The 21,396-nt window shown below is 31.7% G+C and overlaps 3 protein-coding genes across 3 annotated transcripts; 2 read left to right on the plus strand and 1 right to left on the minus strand.

The window, feature by feature from the left end:
* Window positions 1-3,885: 3,885 nt before the first annotated feature.
* LOC105198878 lies at window positions 3,886-20,613 on the minus strand. The gene is made up of 7 exons (XM_039457799.1): window positions 20,444-20,613; window positions 20,205-20,357; window positions 19,688-19,884; window positions 18,398-19,159; window positions 7,160-7,428; window positions 6,704-7,006; window positions 3,886-4,910 (listed from the first exon to the last, which is right to left on the minus strand). Exons 2-7 carry the CDS (start codon window positions 20,333-20,335, stop codon window positions 4,743-4,745), a joined length of 1,830 nt encoding a protein of 609 aa, XP_039313733.1. The 5' UTR covers window positions 20,336-20,357; window positions 20,444-20,613; the 3' UTR covers window positions 3,886-4,742.
* On the plus strand, window positions 14,493-15,720 carry LOC105207065 (reticulocyte-binding protein 2 homolog a-like). Its single transcript, XM_011176507.2, has one exon. It carries the CDS (start codon window positions 14,554-14,556, stop codon window positions 15,472-15,474), a length of 921 nt encoding a protein of 306 aa, XP_011174809.2. The 5' UTR covers window positions 14,493-14,553; the 3' UTR covers window positions 15,475-15,720.
* Window positions 15,888-17,322, plus strand: LOC120359635. The gene is made up of 2 exons (XM_039457800.1): window positions 15,888-16,326; window positions 16,591-17,322. Exons 1-2 carry the CDS (start codon window positions 16,114-16,116, stop codon window positions 17,230-17,232), a joined length of 855 nt encoding a protein of 284 aa, XP_039313734.1. The 5' UTR covers window positions 15,888-16,113; the 3' UTR covers window positions 17,233-17,322.
* Window positions 20,614-21,396: the final 783 nt, after the last annotated feature.

Raw genomic sequence — 21,396 nt, forward strand, 5'->3', positions numbered from 1 at the left:
CACACACACACACACATACGATGTGCAAAAATCCGACCGGCAACCTCCACGTGGTGCACATTGGGTAATGCTAATGTCGACGGTAAACGTCATTTTTTGGAAAAATGTACCGTAAAAAATGTATGTCTTCGAAGTCTTGTAACTTGATCAAAAAAAATCGTAGAAAAAATTTTAAAAAAAGCATTTTGTAGAGAAAATGTCATACTTTATGGCACTTGCATTGGATTTGTCGAGAAAAAATTTTTTATTGAGCTACAGGCTGTTAAAAGTACGTAATTTTAAGGAAAAAACAAAGTATCTTTTTTGGGGCATAGTACTAAGAAATTGAAAAAATTTTTGAAAACCGTTAATAGCATGTTAAAGCTGTAACTTCGAGCTTTATTTTCGATTTTTTTTCTACGATGATTTTTCACGGAGTACGGATATCATTTGTAAAAAATGCAGGTTTAGCTTCAAAGTTGCGTAACTCGGTCAAAAAAAATCGTAGAGAAATTTTAAAAAAAGCATTTTGTAGGTAAAATGTTGTAGTTTATAAAGTTTTACTTGAATTATTCGAAAAAAATTTGTTGGTCGATCTGCAAAGTGTCAAAAATACGAAATTTTAACGAACAAAACAAGGTGTGCTTTTTTACTGCATAAGACAAGGAAGTTAAAAGAATTTTGAAAATCTGCTGATAGAGCGTTAAAGCTCGATCTTCAAGCTTCAAAATGCGTTTTTTATTTTTCATTTACGATGATTTTTCACCGAGTTACAGTCATTCGAAAATAGCCTAATTTTTTATGTCTGGAAAGTGTTTCCTATTTTTTTTTTAGTAGTGTATATTCGTACACAATGTTAATGTTCCTTTTACATTAGAACAATATTTGTTTCAGTTAGCAAAAGATTTCAACAATGTTGTGTTAATAATTTTCTTACGATAAAACAATATTCTAAAATCTACTTACAGCTGCTATAAATATATTATTTTTATTGTATGTAACATTTTTCAACAATTTATCAAAATACTTTAAGCGTTACCACTAAAATAGTTAAATATATATAATTTATTATATATATTTATTGATAAAATGTTAAGAAATGTGTAATTTACAATAAAAATAAAATATTTGGAACAATTTTAAGTAGATTTTAGAATAAATATTGTTCTAACGTAAGAGAAATATTAACACAACATTGTTGAAATAATATTTTGCTAATTAGGACAACGTTGTTGAAAGAAAATTAAGAAAAATCAATGGATCATTGTTGAAATGTTGCTTTGATATTACGGAAAATGTTATTGAAACGTTGGAAAAACATTAATGCAACATTTTAAAAATGTCATTTTAATATTGGGATAAGCATTGTTGCAACGTAAGAAAAACATTGATGCAACATTGTTGAAATGTTATTTTAATATTGGGATAAAAGTTGTTGCAACGTAAGGAAAACATTAATGTAACATTATATGCAATATTGCATATCTTACAAGTCAATGTTGAGGAAAACTTCAATATGTATGTACGTCAAAGTTTATTCATAATGACGTTGTATGCAACGTTACGACATACAAGTTCTACAACGTTACATGTTACTAGAATATCGTTACAGTAATATTGTTGAAATGATATTTTGCTTACTGGGTGAAGAAATAAATATCTTGCTACCAATAAATATACCATCTTATTATTTTTACAAAATTCCTTATTATTGAAAGTCTCCAAATTATGCTTTTGAGAAAATTAACTTTTTTTAATTTTTTTGAATTTTAACGCAACTCTCTCTCTCTCTCTCTCTCTCATTCTTTCTTTCTCTTTTAACACGTGACTGATTTAGTTCTTAAACCTCCGATTTCCTCTGGCGATGTTATCTCTACGGGTCCTCCTCTCCATACCTTCTCTCCCATTTTGTTTTCCGCGCTACGTTTAGGCCGCAAAATTCTGAATCTGAAAAAAATTTCAGACGATTTCTGGGCAGGAACGTAGAGAGACCAAAAAGCGCCCACATTTTAAAAATGTTTTTTATTTTGTTATAATGGCATATGCGTGCATATGCATGATTTAGAAAGAACAATACGCGTGTTTAATATTGTACAATAAATAATAATAATAATAAAGATAATAATAATGAAATATATGGATACCTGAGTATTAATTTTATTCTCTAGCTTACAAGCGTGATAATTATTGATCTGATTTCAATACAACCTTTCAACAGTTTTTACGAAATATCAGGTAAAGATTAATCAAAATTTTACAAAAAAAAATTAATAAAGAATTATATTATATAATACTATATGATATGAGATATCGAAGCATTGGTCGATAGAGTAACGGAAATTAATCAATTTCTTCTTGATATTAACCTTTATTAATTAAGAGCAAGAAAATACAATTTTCTCAAATATTTTCGAAAATTCAAAATTAAACAATTCCGAGAGCTTTATGAATAATTTTACGGAAGCATCAAGCCAAAGAGTTTGTGACTCAGCGGTGACGTGCCTGACTCGTACTAGCGAGTTCGTCGGTTCGGGTCTCCACTTTTTTTTAAAATTACAATGTACAATTCTTACACAAAATAATTGCAATAATAATGAACCAAACGGGTTTATACATTTCTTATATTTATTTTCCATTAAAAAAAACGTATACATTTTCCTTTATGTATCTATTGCTTTGAAAATTCTTTTTCTGAATTGCTGTCTATTTAAGATAAAACTATGTAAAAATTTTTACATCTGGAATCGTTAGAATATTACGAATAATTTCATTTTGAGTAATTATTTATAAGTTTTACATTTTTACATATTTAATTTTAAAAATATTTAATTTTATTTATATATTATACGCAGCAATTTTCCAGAAAAGTCTTTTCAAGGCGAATGGTAAAAACAAATAGGTAAACCCGTGTGATTTTACAATTATTTTATGCAAAGTTGCATATTGTTGATTTGAAAAAATATATTCATTAACTTTGTCGTCCAAGCGACGTATTTTGTCAGTCTTGCTGTACGACGACAGGCAAAAATTTATCAGCTATGATCACCTGTCTCTCTTTGTCAGTATCCGCAGTGTTCAATAAGTAATGTAAGTAAAAAATTATTTTTATTATAACCATTACATGTATACATAGTATTAATGCCTATCTATACATATTGGGCACTTACAAAAAACAATAAAGAATCTACTTTAAAAATATAATATTTATTTCATTATATGTAAATTGTTTTTGTTGAGGGCGATAATAATTCAATTTGTTAACGATCGAAGTTCCTTTCTACACATATTTATTTCTTATTGTAACGTACATTCATTTTTATACAATTTCAATTTCTTTTGTTTTGAGAACGTTTTATTTCTTATTTTAAAAAACTGGTAAAGTGACAATTTATTTCGAACTTGCAATCATAAATATGCATTTTTTTTATTCATCATATTCATTATCACTCGCCCATATAGGAGTATACAAAGTATAAAGCAGGGATGGGCTTGATTGACATTTAATGATTGACGATTTGTAAATAAAAATTTATTCGTTATTCCAGATGCTATTTCGCATTTGTAAAATTAGTAAAAAAAACTATAATTTTATATTTGTTTATATAAATAATGTGCTTTAATTATACATATTTCATTTTTTTGATAACGTACATTGACCTAATCTATTAGTTATATATGCTGTATCAGCACAAAATGTTCACAAGTCATCACGAGAGATTAGTCCGCAACGATCACAAAGGTTAAGCAACGTTCACCGGGGTCGCGACTTGGATAGGTGGATCGCTTAGGAATTTCCAAAAAGAAATTCCTAAAAATGGAATTTTTTTGCAACAATTTTTTTTTAATATTACAAAAATATTGTGTTGTATATTTAAGGAAATCGCCATAAAGAAAACTCAGGAGGAGTAGAATAATTAAACAGCACATATATTTAGAAAATGTCCGACAACCGTTACAGCGAGTGTGTGTATGTACGAAGGATCTCAAATCAATGTCGACTTCCGTCTTCGCCCCGTCGCGCACGCTCCACGCGACATCTTTCTAATCCTGCTCGACTTGCGCACGCGTGTCGTGAGCTTATTCGCGGAACCTTAGGCGTGCACGCTACTAGAAGTGTAATCCTTGAGCGCGCACATTAAACCGATGTACACACATACTCGTACATAACATAGTGTTTTGTTAACGTAGATTCCGTAGAAATGTTATGACTTCGCAAAATTCATTATGTGTAAATGCACTCGCATTAATGAAATATTCAATAATCAACAGAAGTGCACTCGAAACTCAATTGTCAATCATTACAATTTATCTATTTCATTAATCTATTACAATATTTTTATTGTATTAGGAGAGACTCTGATTAAATAAATTAAAATAAAAATTTATGTCGAGAGAGCCAACACAGGTTGCTCGTGTGTGAGTATGTAATTAGCGAACAAGCGTTAAATAACGAATTACAAACATTTTGATCCTAGTTTTGGATCATCTTCTGAAGATGATTATAATGATTGACTATTGAGTTTCAAGGTATGTCTAGTAAAATTTTTGCGACAAAATATCAAAAAGCTGGCAAATGGCAACTGGTTGATCCTGTGGACCCTGTGTGATCATTATGTTATTATTTGGAAGTGTGACAATTACGGGTTAAAAAAAATTAAGATTACTATTACTTGCATTTTATATGTTAAAAGTAGTACAGGAGTTATTTCAAAGAGCAATATATTCTTCTTATAATTGGCGCAATTTGAAGATTTCATATATTTTTACTGATTTTTCTTATATTTCATGTACGATCTTACATAGAAATTATAGAAATTGAAAAAGTTTATTAATAAATGTATAATAAGCATTATGGTCAACCAAATACGTCGGATTTTGTCACATAGTATCAATGGATGCGATATGTATAATAGCATCACGATAAATTGTATCTGAAAATAAAATGATTAATTTAATTTATTATTTAATTATATTTTTGAAAAATATTTGTATAATATTTTATTATAAAAAGATTTGTATGAAATATATTTAAACTTAATAGTGTATATGTATTACAAAACAAATAAATCAATACAACAAAAAAAGAAATAGGGTTACTCCGATATATACGTGGATTCGACCAAAAGCTTAATTTATCAAGTATTGTCTATTATATTAAAGAAAATGAATTATATCAATAAAAACTTCATACTATCGGTTACTATAAAAAAAATAGATATACGAAATGTAATTTTTTAAAATTTGGAAAAAAACTTTAAAATACCCTTGCATTTTTGTCGAATGTCAAAAATGGTAAGATTTATGACGACTTATAAGTGGGATAATCAAATTGCATGAAGTATAACACCAAAATACTTTGCGTTACTCCATTCTTTACTATCTCTCTACACTTAAGTAATAATCATGAAATAATCAATATTTTTCTACATGAAGAGAATAATTATTTTACCTATATTTTAATACATCGCTGTACCACTCATAATATTGACAAATTGATTTAATTCACAACGATTTCATTAATTTAGAGTAAGAAACTAAAATTACAACATAATATTAATGTAACATAAAGAATATAACAGAGTGGTTGCACATTATATCTAATTTTTCTATTTTTTCAAACTTTTGCCGCCTAAATTCCTGCGCAACGTGAATATAGGAGTTACCCTACTAAATCTCGAGAAACATAGATTATTAACTTTATGATTATACATTTTGTGTTTTTGGTATCTTCCTACTACACACGTGAATGTAATGTCAAACGCTATTCCCTAAATCTAAACAAATCATGAAATATTTGTCAATATTATAATTGAAAATTTTATAATTATCATAATCATTACTTATTGAGTATTTTATTTTACTTATTTTTAATAGAAAAAATTACACGTAGGTCTGACATGTCCATGTGAGACTTTACATACTCATACGGAAATTTTCGAAAGTAGAGAACCTCTAGGAAAGAGAATCGTCAAAGGGGATAACGTGACCGACCTTGTGATTGGCTGGCGAAAATGTGCAAATTTTTACATTACGACTTCAATGCGTTGACGTCGGCACGCGTCACGCAAAGTGACACAAATTACTGATTGAGATAGTGTAAAAAATATTTTAAAAAATTTTGTTTATTACTGTCACAAAGTATTCTTGAAGCCATTCAACTTTCAATTTTTTAAAATCTTTTTACACTTTGTTCCACTACTCATTTGACTTTTTTTTCACTTTTATTTTTTTTTATAAGCAAAATCTTTTTTGTTCATAAATTAGAAAATTTTTTTTATCTCTTATAGTTTCGATGATATAAGATTCGAAAGTAGAAAACCGATTTTCTTCAAAGGAGTGTTTCACTTTCTAAAAATGAGATTAGGCACGTATACAAGAATATGTGTCCCTTGTTTTCATTTGTATTACAACTGTACTCTTAAAGGTTCGTTTAAATCTGAGGCAGACACTTCCAAAAGGTTCCTTGTGAGTATTAAAAGATATATATTAATTTTTTGTGACAGCTCTGAGGCTTTAAGTCCCTTCTATCATTTGTTTTTTTTAAAGTTGAAAACAAGAGAAACAAATTACAATTTATTGCAATTACGAGTACATTATTCTATTGGGGATGTAGTAAAACGATTAATCACGTGTGTAGTCAGACGATTAACTAAATATATAAAAATAAGAAAAAAGGAATTACATGATATAAAAATATATGTGATAGAAAATTAGGAGAATTTACCATTTGTGCTGTAGTTATCCATCGTTTTAGAGGTGCAACAGTTTTTTGGACGGTCGGTCCACAGGCTGCCAGGAAGTAATACGTATACATTATCACGTGTATTAAGCAGTTGATTACGCCAATAACCCCGTTGAAAGAAGAATTCAAATATCTTACACATAACCACACTATAAGTACATTAGAGACGTGATGGTACAAATGCAAACCAGATACCTGATTGTCTTTTTTTCTTAATACAAATAAGACGGTTTCGACCAAATCAAATATTTTTAACAATAAATAAATCCATACACATCTAGTAATCTGCAATATAAAATTACTGCATTACTTTAACAAAAATATACATGAAATTGATAGAAAGAATTACAGAGAAATATTAAATTTTCAAATTTATGAATAGGATGTTTGCTGATAACATATATTTTCTCACAAAATTGTTTAATAAATTATTATTACCCTCATTGCATTATAATTGTAAGAATAATCAGGACCGAGACATATTATCTTGTTCGTGAATAAACCTGCATCAGTTGCTTCGTAAATTAACCACGTATTTATGAAAATTTGAATGATATTATACAATTGTATAAACATCTTTAATTTGTATGGCGGCTTGTTCTTCATGAATTTAGGCCCATAGACGAGCACGAAGTACAGATATGCGAATATTATAAGTGGTATTTGATAAGCAGAATCGACGAACAATAGATCGGCTACTCTTGGATCTGAAAACCAAATTACTATGTCAACACAAATTGAACAAGAATGCCTACTACGGTCGCAGCTAGGTCTTCGTGCTTGTATTGTCTATTTTATATACTTTCCTCAAGTTCAATGAACTGCGCGCCGAATTAATTTTTAGTCATAATACAATTCTAAATTGAACGAGATTAAGTAATATCACGTGTTATTAAATATTAACCCTTTTCCCCCCTGAAAAAAACTGTAAAGAAATTATTGCGAAAAATATCACCTCAAATTAATTCGGCGCGCAGTTCATTGAACTTGAGGAAAGTATATAAAATCACATAGACAATACAAGCACGAAAACCTAGCTACGACCGTAGTAGGCATTCTTGTTCAATTTGTGCAAATTATTATGTTGAAACATTTTGCGAAACATATATTTATATATCACAAGACCCGTACAGCACGTAATATTGCTGCAATATCGTTGTAATATTTTAATATTGCGGTAATATTACAAGAATATATTGCAGCATTATTGCTATAATATTGCTGCAATACATAATGTCCGCGAAAATTTATCGCAGTACTATTACTACAATATTTCAGTAATATTACTGAGATATTGCAGCATTATTTTTCAATGTTATTGTATAATATTAAAAAATATTACAGAGATATTGCTGTAATATTGCTGCAATATATTACGTCCACAAGAAATGGTCATAGAAATATTACTGCAATATCTCAGTAATATTGCTGTAATATTGCTGCAATACATGTCTGCAAAAATTTATTGCAGTAATATTACTACAATATTTCAGTAATATTACTGAGATATTGCAGCATTATTTTTCAATGTTATTGTATAATATTAAAGAATATTACAGAGATATTGATGTAATATTGCTGCAGTATACTACGTCCGCAAAAAATGGTCATGGAAATATTACTGCAATATTTCAGTAATGTTGCTGTAATGTTGCTGTACTACATAATGTCCGCGAAAATTTGTTGCAGTAAAATTACTGCAATATTTCAATAATATTTCTGAAAGATTGCGATAATATTCCTGTGACTAATTTTTGCAGATATAATATGTTGCAGCAATCTTACAGCGATATTAATGAGATAATGCAGTAATATTGGTATTCCCAAGCGGACACCCATCCAAGTCGCGACTCCGATCAACGTTGCTTAACCTCTAAGATTGCTGCAAAGTAATCCTTTGTGATAACCTGTGAACACTTAGCTGATATGTGTATATAACTGATAGATCAGGTCAATACACGTTATTTGTTTAAATAAAAATGCAACTAGAAAATATATGTTAATATAATGCAACAATTAAATTAAATAAGAAAATACTTATAAATTATTACTTTAAATGTTTATTTTTTATTTATTATAAATTTTTTCTGAAATATTTTATAAAATATTTAAGTAAATATTTATTTTTTATTTAACATAAATATATAAAAAATTTTTTTAAATATTTTAATAACATTTGGATAAAAATTTTTTATAATTATTTTTGTCATGTAATTCATAAAATATGTATAAAATATTTTCATAACATATATGAAAAATATTTATAATAAATTACAAATATGTTATTGGACCGATAGTGTAACAACACAATGATAATAAGAAAGCCTTCTTCGGTCGTAGCTAGGTCTTAGTGCTTATATTTATTTATGTGATTTTATATACTTCTCCGAACTCAACCAAAATGTGCGCCGAATTAATTTTCGGTCATAACACAGCATGTTGAATAAGAATTAGTAATATCACTATTTATATTAAATTAATTAATTTAATATAATACTTGATGCTGATTTGCATCTATATACCCATTTCCTCCTGAAAAAACTATAAGAAATTTATTGCGAAAAATAACAACCCTGGGTGGGGTATTATTTTTTGCAATAAATTTCTTACAGTTTTTTCAGGGGGGAATGGGTCTATAGATGCAAATCAGCGTCAAGTATTATATTAAATTCATTAATTTAATAAAAATTGTGATATTACTAATTCTTATTCGACATGCTGTGTTATGACCAAAAATTAATTCGGCGCACATTCTGGTTGAGTTCAGAGAAGTATATAAAATCACATAAATAAGTACAAGCACTAAGACCTAGCTACGACCGAAGAAGGCCTTCTTATTACACATTTATAATAAATATTTATTAATATTTATTATAAATATTGTATGCTATCTGGGTATATCATATTGTAATATTGCTGCAATATTATAATGTGACATATCGCATTCTAATATTTCTGCAATATTGTAATGTGAAATATTGTATTGCAATATTGCTGCAATGTCATAGCAATATTTTAATACAATATATTGCATTCTAATATTTCTGTAATACCATTGCAATATTGTAATATGGCATACCATATGGCAATATTGCTACAATGTCATAACAATATTATAATGCAATATATCGCATTCCAATATTTCTGCAATATCACTGCAATATTGTAATATCATACATTATATTACAATATTGCTGCAATGTTATAGCAATATTATAATGTGATGTATCGCATTTCAATATTTCTACAATATTACTGCAATATTGCAATGTGAAATATCATATTGCAATATTGCTGCAATGTCATAGCAATATTACAGTGTGGTATATCGCGTTTTAATATTTCTGCAATATCATTGCAATATTACAGTGTAGTATATCGCGTTTTAATATTTCTGCAATATCATTGCAATATTACAATATTGTTGTAATATTACTGTAATATCTTAATATTGTTGCAATATTGTTGCAATATTATATGCTGTGCGGGTAACCATTGTGCTAACAATAAAGTTTAGTTCAAACCATTTAATTTGATATTATATGTATTGGGTCTATCTCTGCTAGTTTACGAAATAAAGAGGGGTGGCCACATATTGTATATTGGAACACTCATAAATCTCGTGTAGAGGTCACGAGAATAGAGGTTCAAATAATGGCGCTTAATGATTTGGCAGCCATCTTAGGAATCTTAAAAGGCTACTTCTGTTTCACGGGTTACTAGAAAGCCTCCTTTCTGATTTTCTTCTTTTTTGGTATTATGATATATCATATTGCAATATTGCTACAATGTCATAACAATATTATAACGCGATATATCGCATTTAAATATTTATGCAATATCACAGCAATATTATATTATGATATATCATATTGCAATATTGCTGCAATATCATAGCAATATTATAACGCAATATATCTCATTCAAATATTTCTGCAATATCACTGCAATATTGTAATATGATATATCATATTGCAATATTGCTGCAATGTCATAGCAATATTATAACGCGATATATTGCATTCAATCATTTTTGCAATATCACTGCACTATTGTAATATGATATGTCATATTGCAATATTGCTGCAATGTCCAAGCAATATTATAACGCTGTTACATCCAGCCTTAAGGAAAGGAAGGCAGGGAAGGATGCAACAAAAACTCTTTTATTCTCGTGACCGCACTAGTGGGATGTGCGGCACGAGCCGAACGCACTTTTGATGATTCCGAAATTATGCGTCAACGTGTGAGGACACGCTTTAACGCCTTTTCAGAATCGTGCGATCGTTGGTCCTAATTTGAGTCAGAGAACTCAATCTCTATAACTCGGGATCGGACCGAGTGCAATCTTTTCGAGTCGATAAAATTTTACATTGTAACTTCTTTTAAACTAAAATTTAACATATATTCTAATATTTGAATTTTACATACATAAAGGTTCAAAAAGAATTAGCAAATGAATACATTATCGGTTATTGTTATTTAATAGAAAAAAGGACTTCCGGTTGGACGGCGTTGGCGTGCATTCATGTAGACAACGCGTGTGAGAATTTGATAGCAGATTGGTGTGATTGCGGAGAGTGGAAAAAGAGAAAACAAGAGGAGAGGGAAGAGGACGAAGGAGAGGTGCCGAGACGTTGGTAGAAACAAGAAATTGAGCAGGAGTGGACCACAAGGAAGGATCCAAAAGCTGACCAAAGAACAGGTTAGGAATCAACCGGAAGGAAAGAGAAGAAAGCGAGGAGAAGGAGCAAGCATGAAGAGACTACAGAGATAGTAAACAGATGGCGCCACCGGGAAGACCGGCAGGAGGTAAGGCGAAAGAGGAAAGTAAATGCAATAGCATGGAAAAATACGTGACAGGAGGAGAAGAGATAATAATAAAAGAAATGAAAAAGATAGGAAGAGAGATTGAGGAAAATATAGGCAAGAGGATGAAGAAGATGATAATACAATTTGAACAAATTAGAGAAGAGTGGAAAGAAGAAAAACGGACAAGAGAAAAGGATAGGAAGAAAGACAAAGAAGAATGGAGAGAAGAGAAAAAGAACCTGGAGAAGAGAATAGAAATCCTGGAATGGGAGAGTGAGAAAAAAGATAGAGAGAAACGGAAAAACAACATAGTAATTAGAGGAGCATTCAAATGGGAAGATAATAAAATGGAACAGGAAACAAAGGACTTCATAAGGGATAATCTGAGGATAGAAGCGAATATAAACAAAGCATTTAAGGTACAGAACAGAGGAGGTAAGTGCACAGTAGTAGCAGAAGTAGGAAGCTGGGAGCAAAAGAGAGAGATAATGGTCAAGAAGAAAGAGTTAAGGGCGGGAATTTTTATCGATGACGATCTGACAAGAATGGAAAGGGAAATGCAGTCGCAATTGAGGGTAAAAGCGAAGGAAGAAAGAGAAAAAGGAAAAAAGGTCAAGGTGGGATACGGAAAGATCATGATAGATGACAGATGGTACCGATGGAGTGCAAGAGAGAAGAAACTGACAGAGGAGAAAAGAAGAGGAGAAGAATGAGACGCAGGCGGCGGGGATGGAACAGGGAAGGGAAGGGGGTTAAGAATTGGTTTTTGGAATGTAGCGGGATTAGCAAACAAATGTGAGGAGGCGTGGGAATACCTGGAGAGCTTTGACATATTAGGACTAACAGAAACGTGGGTGGACGAGGAAGGATGGAAGAAGATGGCAGACAAAGTCTCAAAGGAATACATCTGGAAATGCATACCGGCAAGAAGGGAACACAAAAAAGGAAGGGCAAAAGGCGGGATCTTGAAAGCAGTAAGAAAAAGTTTGGAGGAGGTGGAGATTAACGAAATAAACGGAGAGATGGCAGAGACTAAGCTGAAATACAACGGAAACAGATGAAGGATCATTACACTCTACAGCCAAAAAATTGAAGAAACGATGAAAACACTAACGGAATGGATACCAGAAGAAGAGGAAAACTATTTACTGATAGGAGGAGATTTCAACGCGAGAACTGGAAGCGAAAGAGGCCCGATTGAAGAAGAAGAAGCAGAAAAGAGAAGCGAAATCAGACGGTCCATAGACAAAGTGAGTAATAGAGAAGGACGAATATTGCTGAATAGAATAGAAGAAAGAGGTTGGTCAATTTTAAACGGAAGTTTTGACAAAGAAGGAGGATGGACATATATAGGAGGATCGGGGATGTCAGTCATAGATTACATAATAGGAAATGACAAAGCGTTAGGGGAAGTAAAATCGGTGGAAGAAGGAGAAAGAACAGAGTCGGACCACATTAGAAGCAGAATTAGTAGGAGCACAAACAAAGAAGAAAAACGACAGAAACAAGAAAAGGGAAATAGAGAGAAGCGTTTGGACAGAAGAAGGAATAGAAATGTACATGGAAAACTGCAAAGACTGGGCGAGCACACAGGAGGAAACGGAAGGAATATGGAAGGAGATAAGCGACAAGATAAAGAAATCCATAATAAAACAGATAAAGAAGATAATTCCATGGAAAATAGGAAAAAAACAGTGGTACAACAAAGAGTGGAAAGTAAAGAAAAGAGAATTAAGGAAGACACTGAGAAATATAAAGAAGAAAAGAATTAGCAAAGAAGACTACTTTGCAAAGAGAAAAGAATACAAAGAGTGGTGTAAAGAGCAGAAGAAGAAGCATGAACAGGCAGAAGAAGAGGAAATCCGAAGGATAAAGAGCGAGAAAGAGGCATGGAAGTATATCAATAAATACGGAAAGAAAAGAAAGGAGGGGATATGCGACAACATAAAGATGGAAGAATGGAGAGATTATTTCATAGGACTACTCGGAAGCATACAGGAAAAAGAAACAGACATAGGCGAACGAGAAAGCGATACAGGCACGACAATGGAAGAGGAACCAGGAGACATAGAAAAGGAAGAACTAAGAAAAATATTAAGGAAACTAAAAAATGCAAAAGCCCCCGGAGAAGACGGAATAGAGAACGAGGCGTGGAAATTTATGTCAGGAGAAATAGGAGAAGAATTTTGGAAACTTATCAACAAAATATGGAAAGGAGGAGGACTACCAAGAGATTGGAACAGAGGAGTAATTAGCCCAATTTACAAAAGAGGAGAGAAGAACGAGATAAAGAATTACAGAGGAATAACATTATTGGACTCGGCGTACAAGATATATGCAAGCATACTAAATGAAAAGTTAGAAAAAGAAACAGCAGATAAATTGAGAGAAACGCAGTTCGGATTCAGGAAGGGAAGAGGAACTATGGACGCAGTCTTCACGATAAACTACATCGTGAACAGAGAATTGTGCAAGAAAGGAGGAAAAATATTCGCATATTTTGCGGATATGAAAGCAGCTTTCGATAAGGTGAATAGAAAGCAGCTGATAGAGTCGATGGAGAGGATGAATATATAGAGACAAATCTGAGACGGAGGATCACGGAAATATATAAAGAGACAAGAAATGTGATAAAAATAGGAGAAGAGAAATCTCAAGAGTTTTGGACAGGTAGAGGACTCAGGCAAGGTTGCCCATTAAGCCCAGCACTATTCAACATATATATAAAAGATCTGGAAGAAGAGATGGAAAAAGGACAGGCCGGAGGAATAGTAGTTGGCAAAGAAAAATTCTGGACGATAACATACCCAGATGACATCGTTTTGTTGGCAGAGAGAGAAGCGGATCTGGAAGAGATGATGGAGAGGTTCAGGAGATACCTAGAGAAAAAAGAATTGAGCCTTAGTCCGGATAAATCAAAAGTGATGGTATTCGAAAGTGGAAGAGGAAGAAAAAAGAGAAGAGAATGGAAATGAGAGGAAAATGTGGAAGAGGTCAAAGAGATAAGATACCTAGGATATATGCTACAGAAAAACGGAGGTGCGGAGAAACATATAAGAGAGAGACTGAGAAGAGCAACAATAGCGATGAAGAGGACTTGGAGCATAGGGGAGAGAATATTCAAAGAAGACCATAGAAGAAGAATGAAAATGTTTGAAGCACTTGTTGGAAGCGTAGCGTTATATGGAGCGGAAGTTTGGGGCTGGAAAAACGAAAAAACGTTAGACGGAGTAAAGAGGAATTACGCAAAATGGATTCTAAACTTTGACAGAGGAACACCGAATTACATATTATTGGAGGAGACAAAGATGGAAAAGATTAGAATACAAGCGATCAAAAGAGCACTAAAATACGAGGAAAAGGCGAGAAAATCAAAGAAGAAAATAATAAAAGAATGCATAAAAGATTTAGAAAAGTGGCGACCAGGTGCAGAAGAAGGAAGATGGGAAAGAAAGAGAAGAGAGGTGTTGGAGGAGGCAGGAGTAAACAAGGAACAGCTTAGAAAGGAAAGAGAAGCAGGAAACGAGGAGATGGCAGAGAACATCTTGAAGGAACTAAAAATTAAAGAGAGCAGAGAGAGACAACAGAAGATAAACGAATCCAAGTACAACACCAACTACAAGATGATTGTACAGGAAAAGATACCAAAATACTTGGAGGGGAGGATGAAGAAAAAGGACAGATGCTTGATAGTCAGATACAGATGCGGGAATGAAAGGGAGTCAGTATTGGAGAGAAGAGGAGGAAAGGAGATGCAGAGTATGCAAGAAAGCAGAAGAAAGTTTGTACCATATAATGAAAGATTGCGAAGCAACAAGAAGCGAAATGTCGATAGAAGAACTCACTGGAGAAAAAGGAAAGGGCCTACAAGTAATGAAAAAGATAGAAGAGCTGAGGAAGGAGATAAACAGGAAGGAGAAGGAAGAAGCAGAAGAGAATAAGAAGGAAGAAGTGCAAACAAACCAAAGATCTAATTGTAACGCTAATGTTAATGTTAATGTTGAGGGTGATATTGATTTGTTAGCTGTTGATGATGTTAACTGTAATTTTAAACTATTGAATTTTAAACTATTGAATTCTAAACTTTGAAGTTTAAGTTGAATTTGTAATGTAATATAAACAAAAGTGTATGTAACCGGAAGCCATCCTAAGCCGCAAGGCAAACGGATTAAGAATAATAAATAAAATAAAATAATAGAAAAAAGAAAACAATATAACAAGGTAATCATTATTAATTAAGACAGCAGTACATAATCGGTTAGTTTAATTAAAATACAAAACGATTAGGTAATGATTATACAGAAGTTTAAAAGTTATATACATTGTTTAATATCGATACATAATAGGGTCGTTGCGTAAAAAAATTATATTTTATTATCTAAAAGACTTTTCCGTAACAAATTGTAGAAAACAAATTTTTTTCAAAAATATTAATAATTGACTGAGTTATAATAAAATGAAAATTAAGACCGTTTGAAACGGTACCTTCTTCGCGCGCTTGCTACGTGACGTCATATGCTGGTACGCACGCAGGCTACGACCGTACAGCACACACGAAGGATACATTTAGTTGGCCGAATATGGAAAATATTGCTACCAATTCAAAAAAAGAGTCGTATAAGTGGTGTTTTGTACCTAAGTGTACTAATACAAGTATCAAAACACCGAATAAAATATTTTTAACAGTGCCACGTGATATAAAACGTCGAAAAACATGGATGAGAATGGCTAGACGTGATGATGTGACGAATCCACCAACAAGTTGTTTGTTCTGCTGTGAAGATCATTTTAACGTAATTATGATATATTCATGATTTATATAGAATATACATAATAATAATATACATAATCAAAATTATATTTATAAAGAACATATTTTGTATATTCAATTAGTTGAACATTACATTTAATTTTTTGTGTTATATTAAATTAAATAAGAATGCCTTTAAATATTTACTTAAATGTATTCTTACTTTATTAAATCAATAAATATAAATAAATTTTAATTCAATATAAAAATACTTTTTTGTATTTTTTACATATTTATTACATATTAGTTACAGGAAGACATAGACAATTATTGTAGATTTAAAATAATGGGAGGACGAATTCAATTGAAAAAAGACACGGTTCCACATATTTTTGATTGTCAGGATAGACAGAATACAAGTGATAAAGCTGATATGAAACCGGGAGCTGCAAAACGGAAAAGAATACAAACTTTGCAGGATATGGAAAAGGAAGTATCAGAGAAAACAATGGCTAATGAAATAGATGCAGGATGTTCTATACAAACAGTGATGGATGCTACTGATGATGCTTTAATACAAGAAAGTATGGATATTGATGAGAGGGATAATTTCGAAATACGATTTAAAGATGTTGGTATACAAGCAAAGCCACGTTTCAGAAGTAAAGCTATTCTTTGCAAACCTATAAGTAAAGACATGGCCTGTTCTCCTATTAAACAAAATATAAATGCAGAAAAAAGTGGTATTGATAAATCCAGCAGTAATATTACTGATGATACTATCGATAATATTACATCGATAAGTGAGGATACTTTGAAGAGTACCGATGAATATTTTCCTTCGAAAGAATACACGAGTGAAGAATTAAAAACGCACAAAACAGAATCAGACAATATTACGAGAGAGTTGAAGCTTTCCATTATAAAAAAAAACCTAAAATGTATATAGGTATTCCAGAGCAGTTTTTATATGTCATAGATCTTTTGCACAACAAGACAGGTTTAATTTATACAGACATATATTTAACATTAACTAAAATTAAAATGAATGATACGTTTTATCGTTTAGGCGATGAATTTGGCATGTCTGCTAGTCATGCAAATAGAATTTTTAATAAGTCTGTTCCATTAATAGCAAATTGTTTAAGGTCTCTTATTTTTTGGCCAAAAAAGGATACTATACAGTTTTTACTTCCTATACCATTTCGAGCAAGATATAGTAATGTACAGTCTATAATTGATTGTCTAGAAATAGAAATTCAAAAACCTTCTAATGCAGTACATCAAGCTCTAACGTGGTCAGATTACAAAAAATGCAATACTTTAAAATATCTAATATCTTCTACGCCAGATGGAATGATCAATTATATTTCTTGCGGTTATGGAGGAAGAACAACAGACGCGTTTATCGTGGAAAATTGTGGCTACTTAGATGTAATACCTCCGGGATGCGGAATTATGGCAGACCGTGGATTTAAACATATCGAGCATTTAATAACACAAAAGGAATGTGTATTGATTAGACCTCCCAGCGTTGCGAGTTCTGTTAAACTATCAAAAGCAGAAGTGATGCAAACTAAAAGGATTGCAAGTTTACGAATACATATTGAACGAGTAATAAGAAGATTGAGAGAATTTAATTTTCTTCAACCTCATTCCTGCATTCATCATGAAGCCATTAGTAAAACTGATAATATTATTATTATTGCAGCAGCACTTATTAATTTACAACAACCAATTATAAATCAGTAAGAAGAAAATATTAAAATGAGTTTTGTAACGCAATATTTTAATTATTTTATTCCCAACTAGCATATATCTTGCTCGAAATGATATTTTTCAATACATTCTTTTATATTTGATTACATGTTTTCTTTTCTATTTTTGTACAGATTCTAAAAGTAATGGAAAAATATTTTTTTCCCAGAATTTTGATGAATTGGATATTATATTTTTAGTGTAATCGGAATCATAATCCACCCATACAAGTTTCACTTCTTTGGATGTCTCAAAATCAAATTTCGCCACGCAAAATAAACCTTTAGTTCGATTGGCAAACATCATTTGAATTTGCATTTGGGAATAAAACTTCTTTGCTATTGATCCATTCTTACATATATATCTGTCTTCAGATTTTTCGGTTAACGGGCATTTAACCTCGACGATGTAATCTTTCGTATAAGAATCAGGAGATGCTCCAAATATAGGGTAATCAGGCAACAATATTAAACCAGTTGGGTAAAATTCCGTCCCCAACTTTTTCTCGACTACGTGTAAAACTTCTCGTTCAAGATTTCTTCCTCGTCTCATCGCTTCAGTCTCTATTAATTTTACTGCACCTATAACTCTTTCAACGTACGAACCGTTTGTAGTTTTACAGTTTGTAGCTTCATATATGGTCGAAGCTGCAATTCTTCCATAGCGTAGTTCATACCATAGCGAACAGGAACTTTGTTCTTTTGTAGCTTTCGCAGCTTCAATGCACAAATTTAAGCTCATGTGTTGCTTTGCAAAAAGTAAAAAGTCAGTAACATTTCTTTTATCTCGATCACTACAGCTACAATATTTTAAAAGAAGAAAATGTAATGATAATGATTTTAAAGAATTGTCGTAATTATGTATGAAATGACGCGTAATTTGACTGTCGAGTTTTCTTGCTTTAGCTATTTCGATGAAATCTTCCAAAAAATTTGTATTTAATACTGTAGATTCTTCATATTTGCTTCTACTCAACACCTTCGCAGTTACACATTTTAATGATGTTCCTATTGACGACATTGTGGGACGCTTCCAATAACATGCTATAGATGTTGGAGCAGGTTCTTCGCTTCTTCGATGTGCCCACATTAAAAATGCTATGGCGTGCTTGCAACCACCTAAAATTACCATATATTTGGAGCAACTTGTATAATAACATGAGTAAAATTTAAAATGATTGGTTCACTTCTTCATCGCCTGAAAAACTGTCAATAATTTCAAATAAAAAATATTAAAATTTATTTAACGTTATTTATTTAGTTATAATATAAAATAATTATTTATATATAGTTATAATTAACACGAAAATAATTAATAACAAATTTCTTTATTTTATTCAAATTATAGAAATGCCAAATGTTTCACTTCTATTTTAGTTAATATTTGTCGTTGGCTAGATCATTATTTATACTATTCAAAAAAATATCTCTTATTTATAATATTCATAAAAATATGTTATATTATCATAACTTGTTTCTAGCAAAAAGCAGTTATTATAATAAATTAATGCAGTAATAAAATCTACATTCTTTACACAGCCTAGCTAAAATCTTTTACGATGATGTTAGAGCAACAAACAAGTACTATGTTTTATATAGTTTTAATATAATATTTTTAGACAAATTTTGAGTAAAAGTAAATCTCACCTGAAGAAGCTGCACAATCAAAGCATTGTGCACTTTTAATTTCATTTTGTCTTTCATCAATTATTAATTCAACTGCGTATGCCTTGTTACGAACTTTGTGTTCAGGGCATATTTTAGCACGAATGGTACACATTCTTTTTTGACGACATATCTCCACATATCCAATTGCTTCGTCACCATACCTTTCCTGACTTGCTCTAACAAATAAAATAATACATATAATATTTAAACGTTTAAAAAATTATTGAGCACAATATGTCAGAGCTATTTGACAGGTGCAATAAAAAGTAAGGTTAGAATTCATTGTTCTAACAAAATAATCTATAGATTTTTCATTATACATTAATCTAAATATAAATCGAATAAGCTGGAGATTGTAAAAATTATTAGCACTAACCGTTATGCTTTACATAATCTTATTAACCTATATTTTTGTCAGTTCGAATTCCTATTATTAATCTAAACATAGTTATAATTGATGAATGTTCATATAACAAATACTTAAAGATTCATATACCTATGCATTTTAACTCCTCGAGATTCAGCTATATTGAGTGTTGGGTTGTTAGCAAAGAAATTTGAAATCATTACTACATCCACACATGGTAAATTATCCGACTGAGCTTTAACGAAACCTGGCTGTGCCATAATTCACGATTACTGCAAATCACTGCAAATCACTTATTTTGTGCCAAGAATTCCAAAAACTTGCGTACACAAGATGATATTTTGGTACGTTCACAGTCAGTCTCATACCGTTCGGCTCGATCGTCTACCAGCATTTGACGTCACGATGCAGCCGTCCAATCAGAACTTGTTTAAGTCACGTGGTTTAAATTCGTATTTTCCAGCGTTTTTAATAAATTATAATTAATTACCAAAGTATAAAATTTTGTTTTTAATGTCATATTCATATTTACCACCCCTAATTTAGTATAAAAAAAAAGTTTCAAAGAAAAAAAAAATTTGTGTAACGATCCTATTGTAAAAGTGAACTAAACAAGAAATTAATTAAAGGTTATTGAAGAAATTAGTATTATGCATTATCGCTAGGATTTATAGTATTAAAAAAAATAAAATAAAAACTTAATTCTATTACATTTGTGTAGGAGAAGATAGAATTGACGCATTTGTAAGTTTCGTTAATTTACTATTTAGGAGTGGTAATAATTATAAAATAACGTGGATTCGGTGGGAGGTGGATCTTCAGGATCGTGGTCGGAAAGGAGAATTACTTCTTCTAGGAATTCCACGCTGGACGTGGAATTCACTGGTGAGGGAGGAGGGGGAATTTCCTCTATGAATTCCACGCTAGGCGCAGGACTCAAGGGGGAAGAAGGATTAGAGAGATCCTCTGGGACAGGCGAATACGAGGGGGAGGGAAAATCAACAGGGTCTTCGGGGACAGGCGAGTACGAGGGGGAAGGGAGATCAACGGGATCTTCGTGGATAGGCGAATACGGAGGGGTATCTGGAGCGATCCTATATGTAAGTAGAGAGAAGATAGAGGGAGCAGGGGACAGTGAAGATGAGGAAGGGGAAGGTGGGTCGCGTTCCTCTAGGATAAGCGGAGGTATCTCCAAAGATGGCGCCCATCCAGGAGCCGGTTCCTGGCGCAAATTCACCCGTTCCCTTATCCTTAGGATTGCCCAGAGGCACTCGAGGATAACGACTTGCCTCCCGAAGTATTCCCGGAAACGATTCGGACG

Source organism: Solenopsis invicta, chromosome 15, assembly GCF_016802725.1.
Source record: "Solenopsis invicta isolate M01_SB chromosome 15, UNIL_Sinv_3.0, whole genome shotgun sequence".
NCBI lineage: Eukaryota > Metazoa > Arthropoda > Insecta > Hymenoptera > Formicidae > Solenopsis > Solenopsis invicta.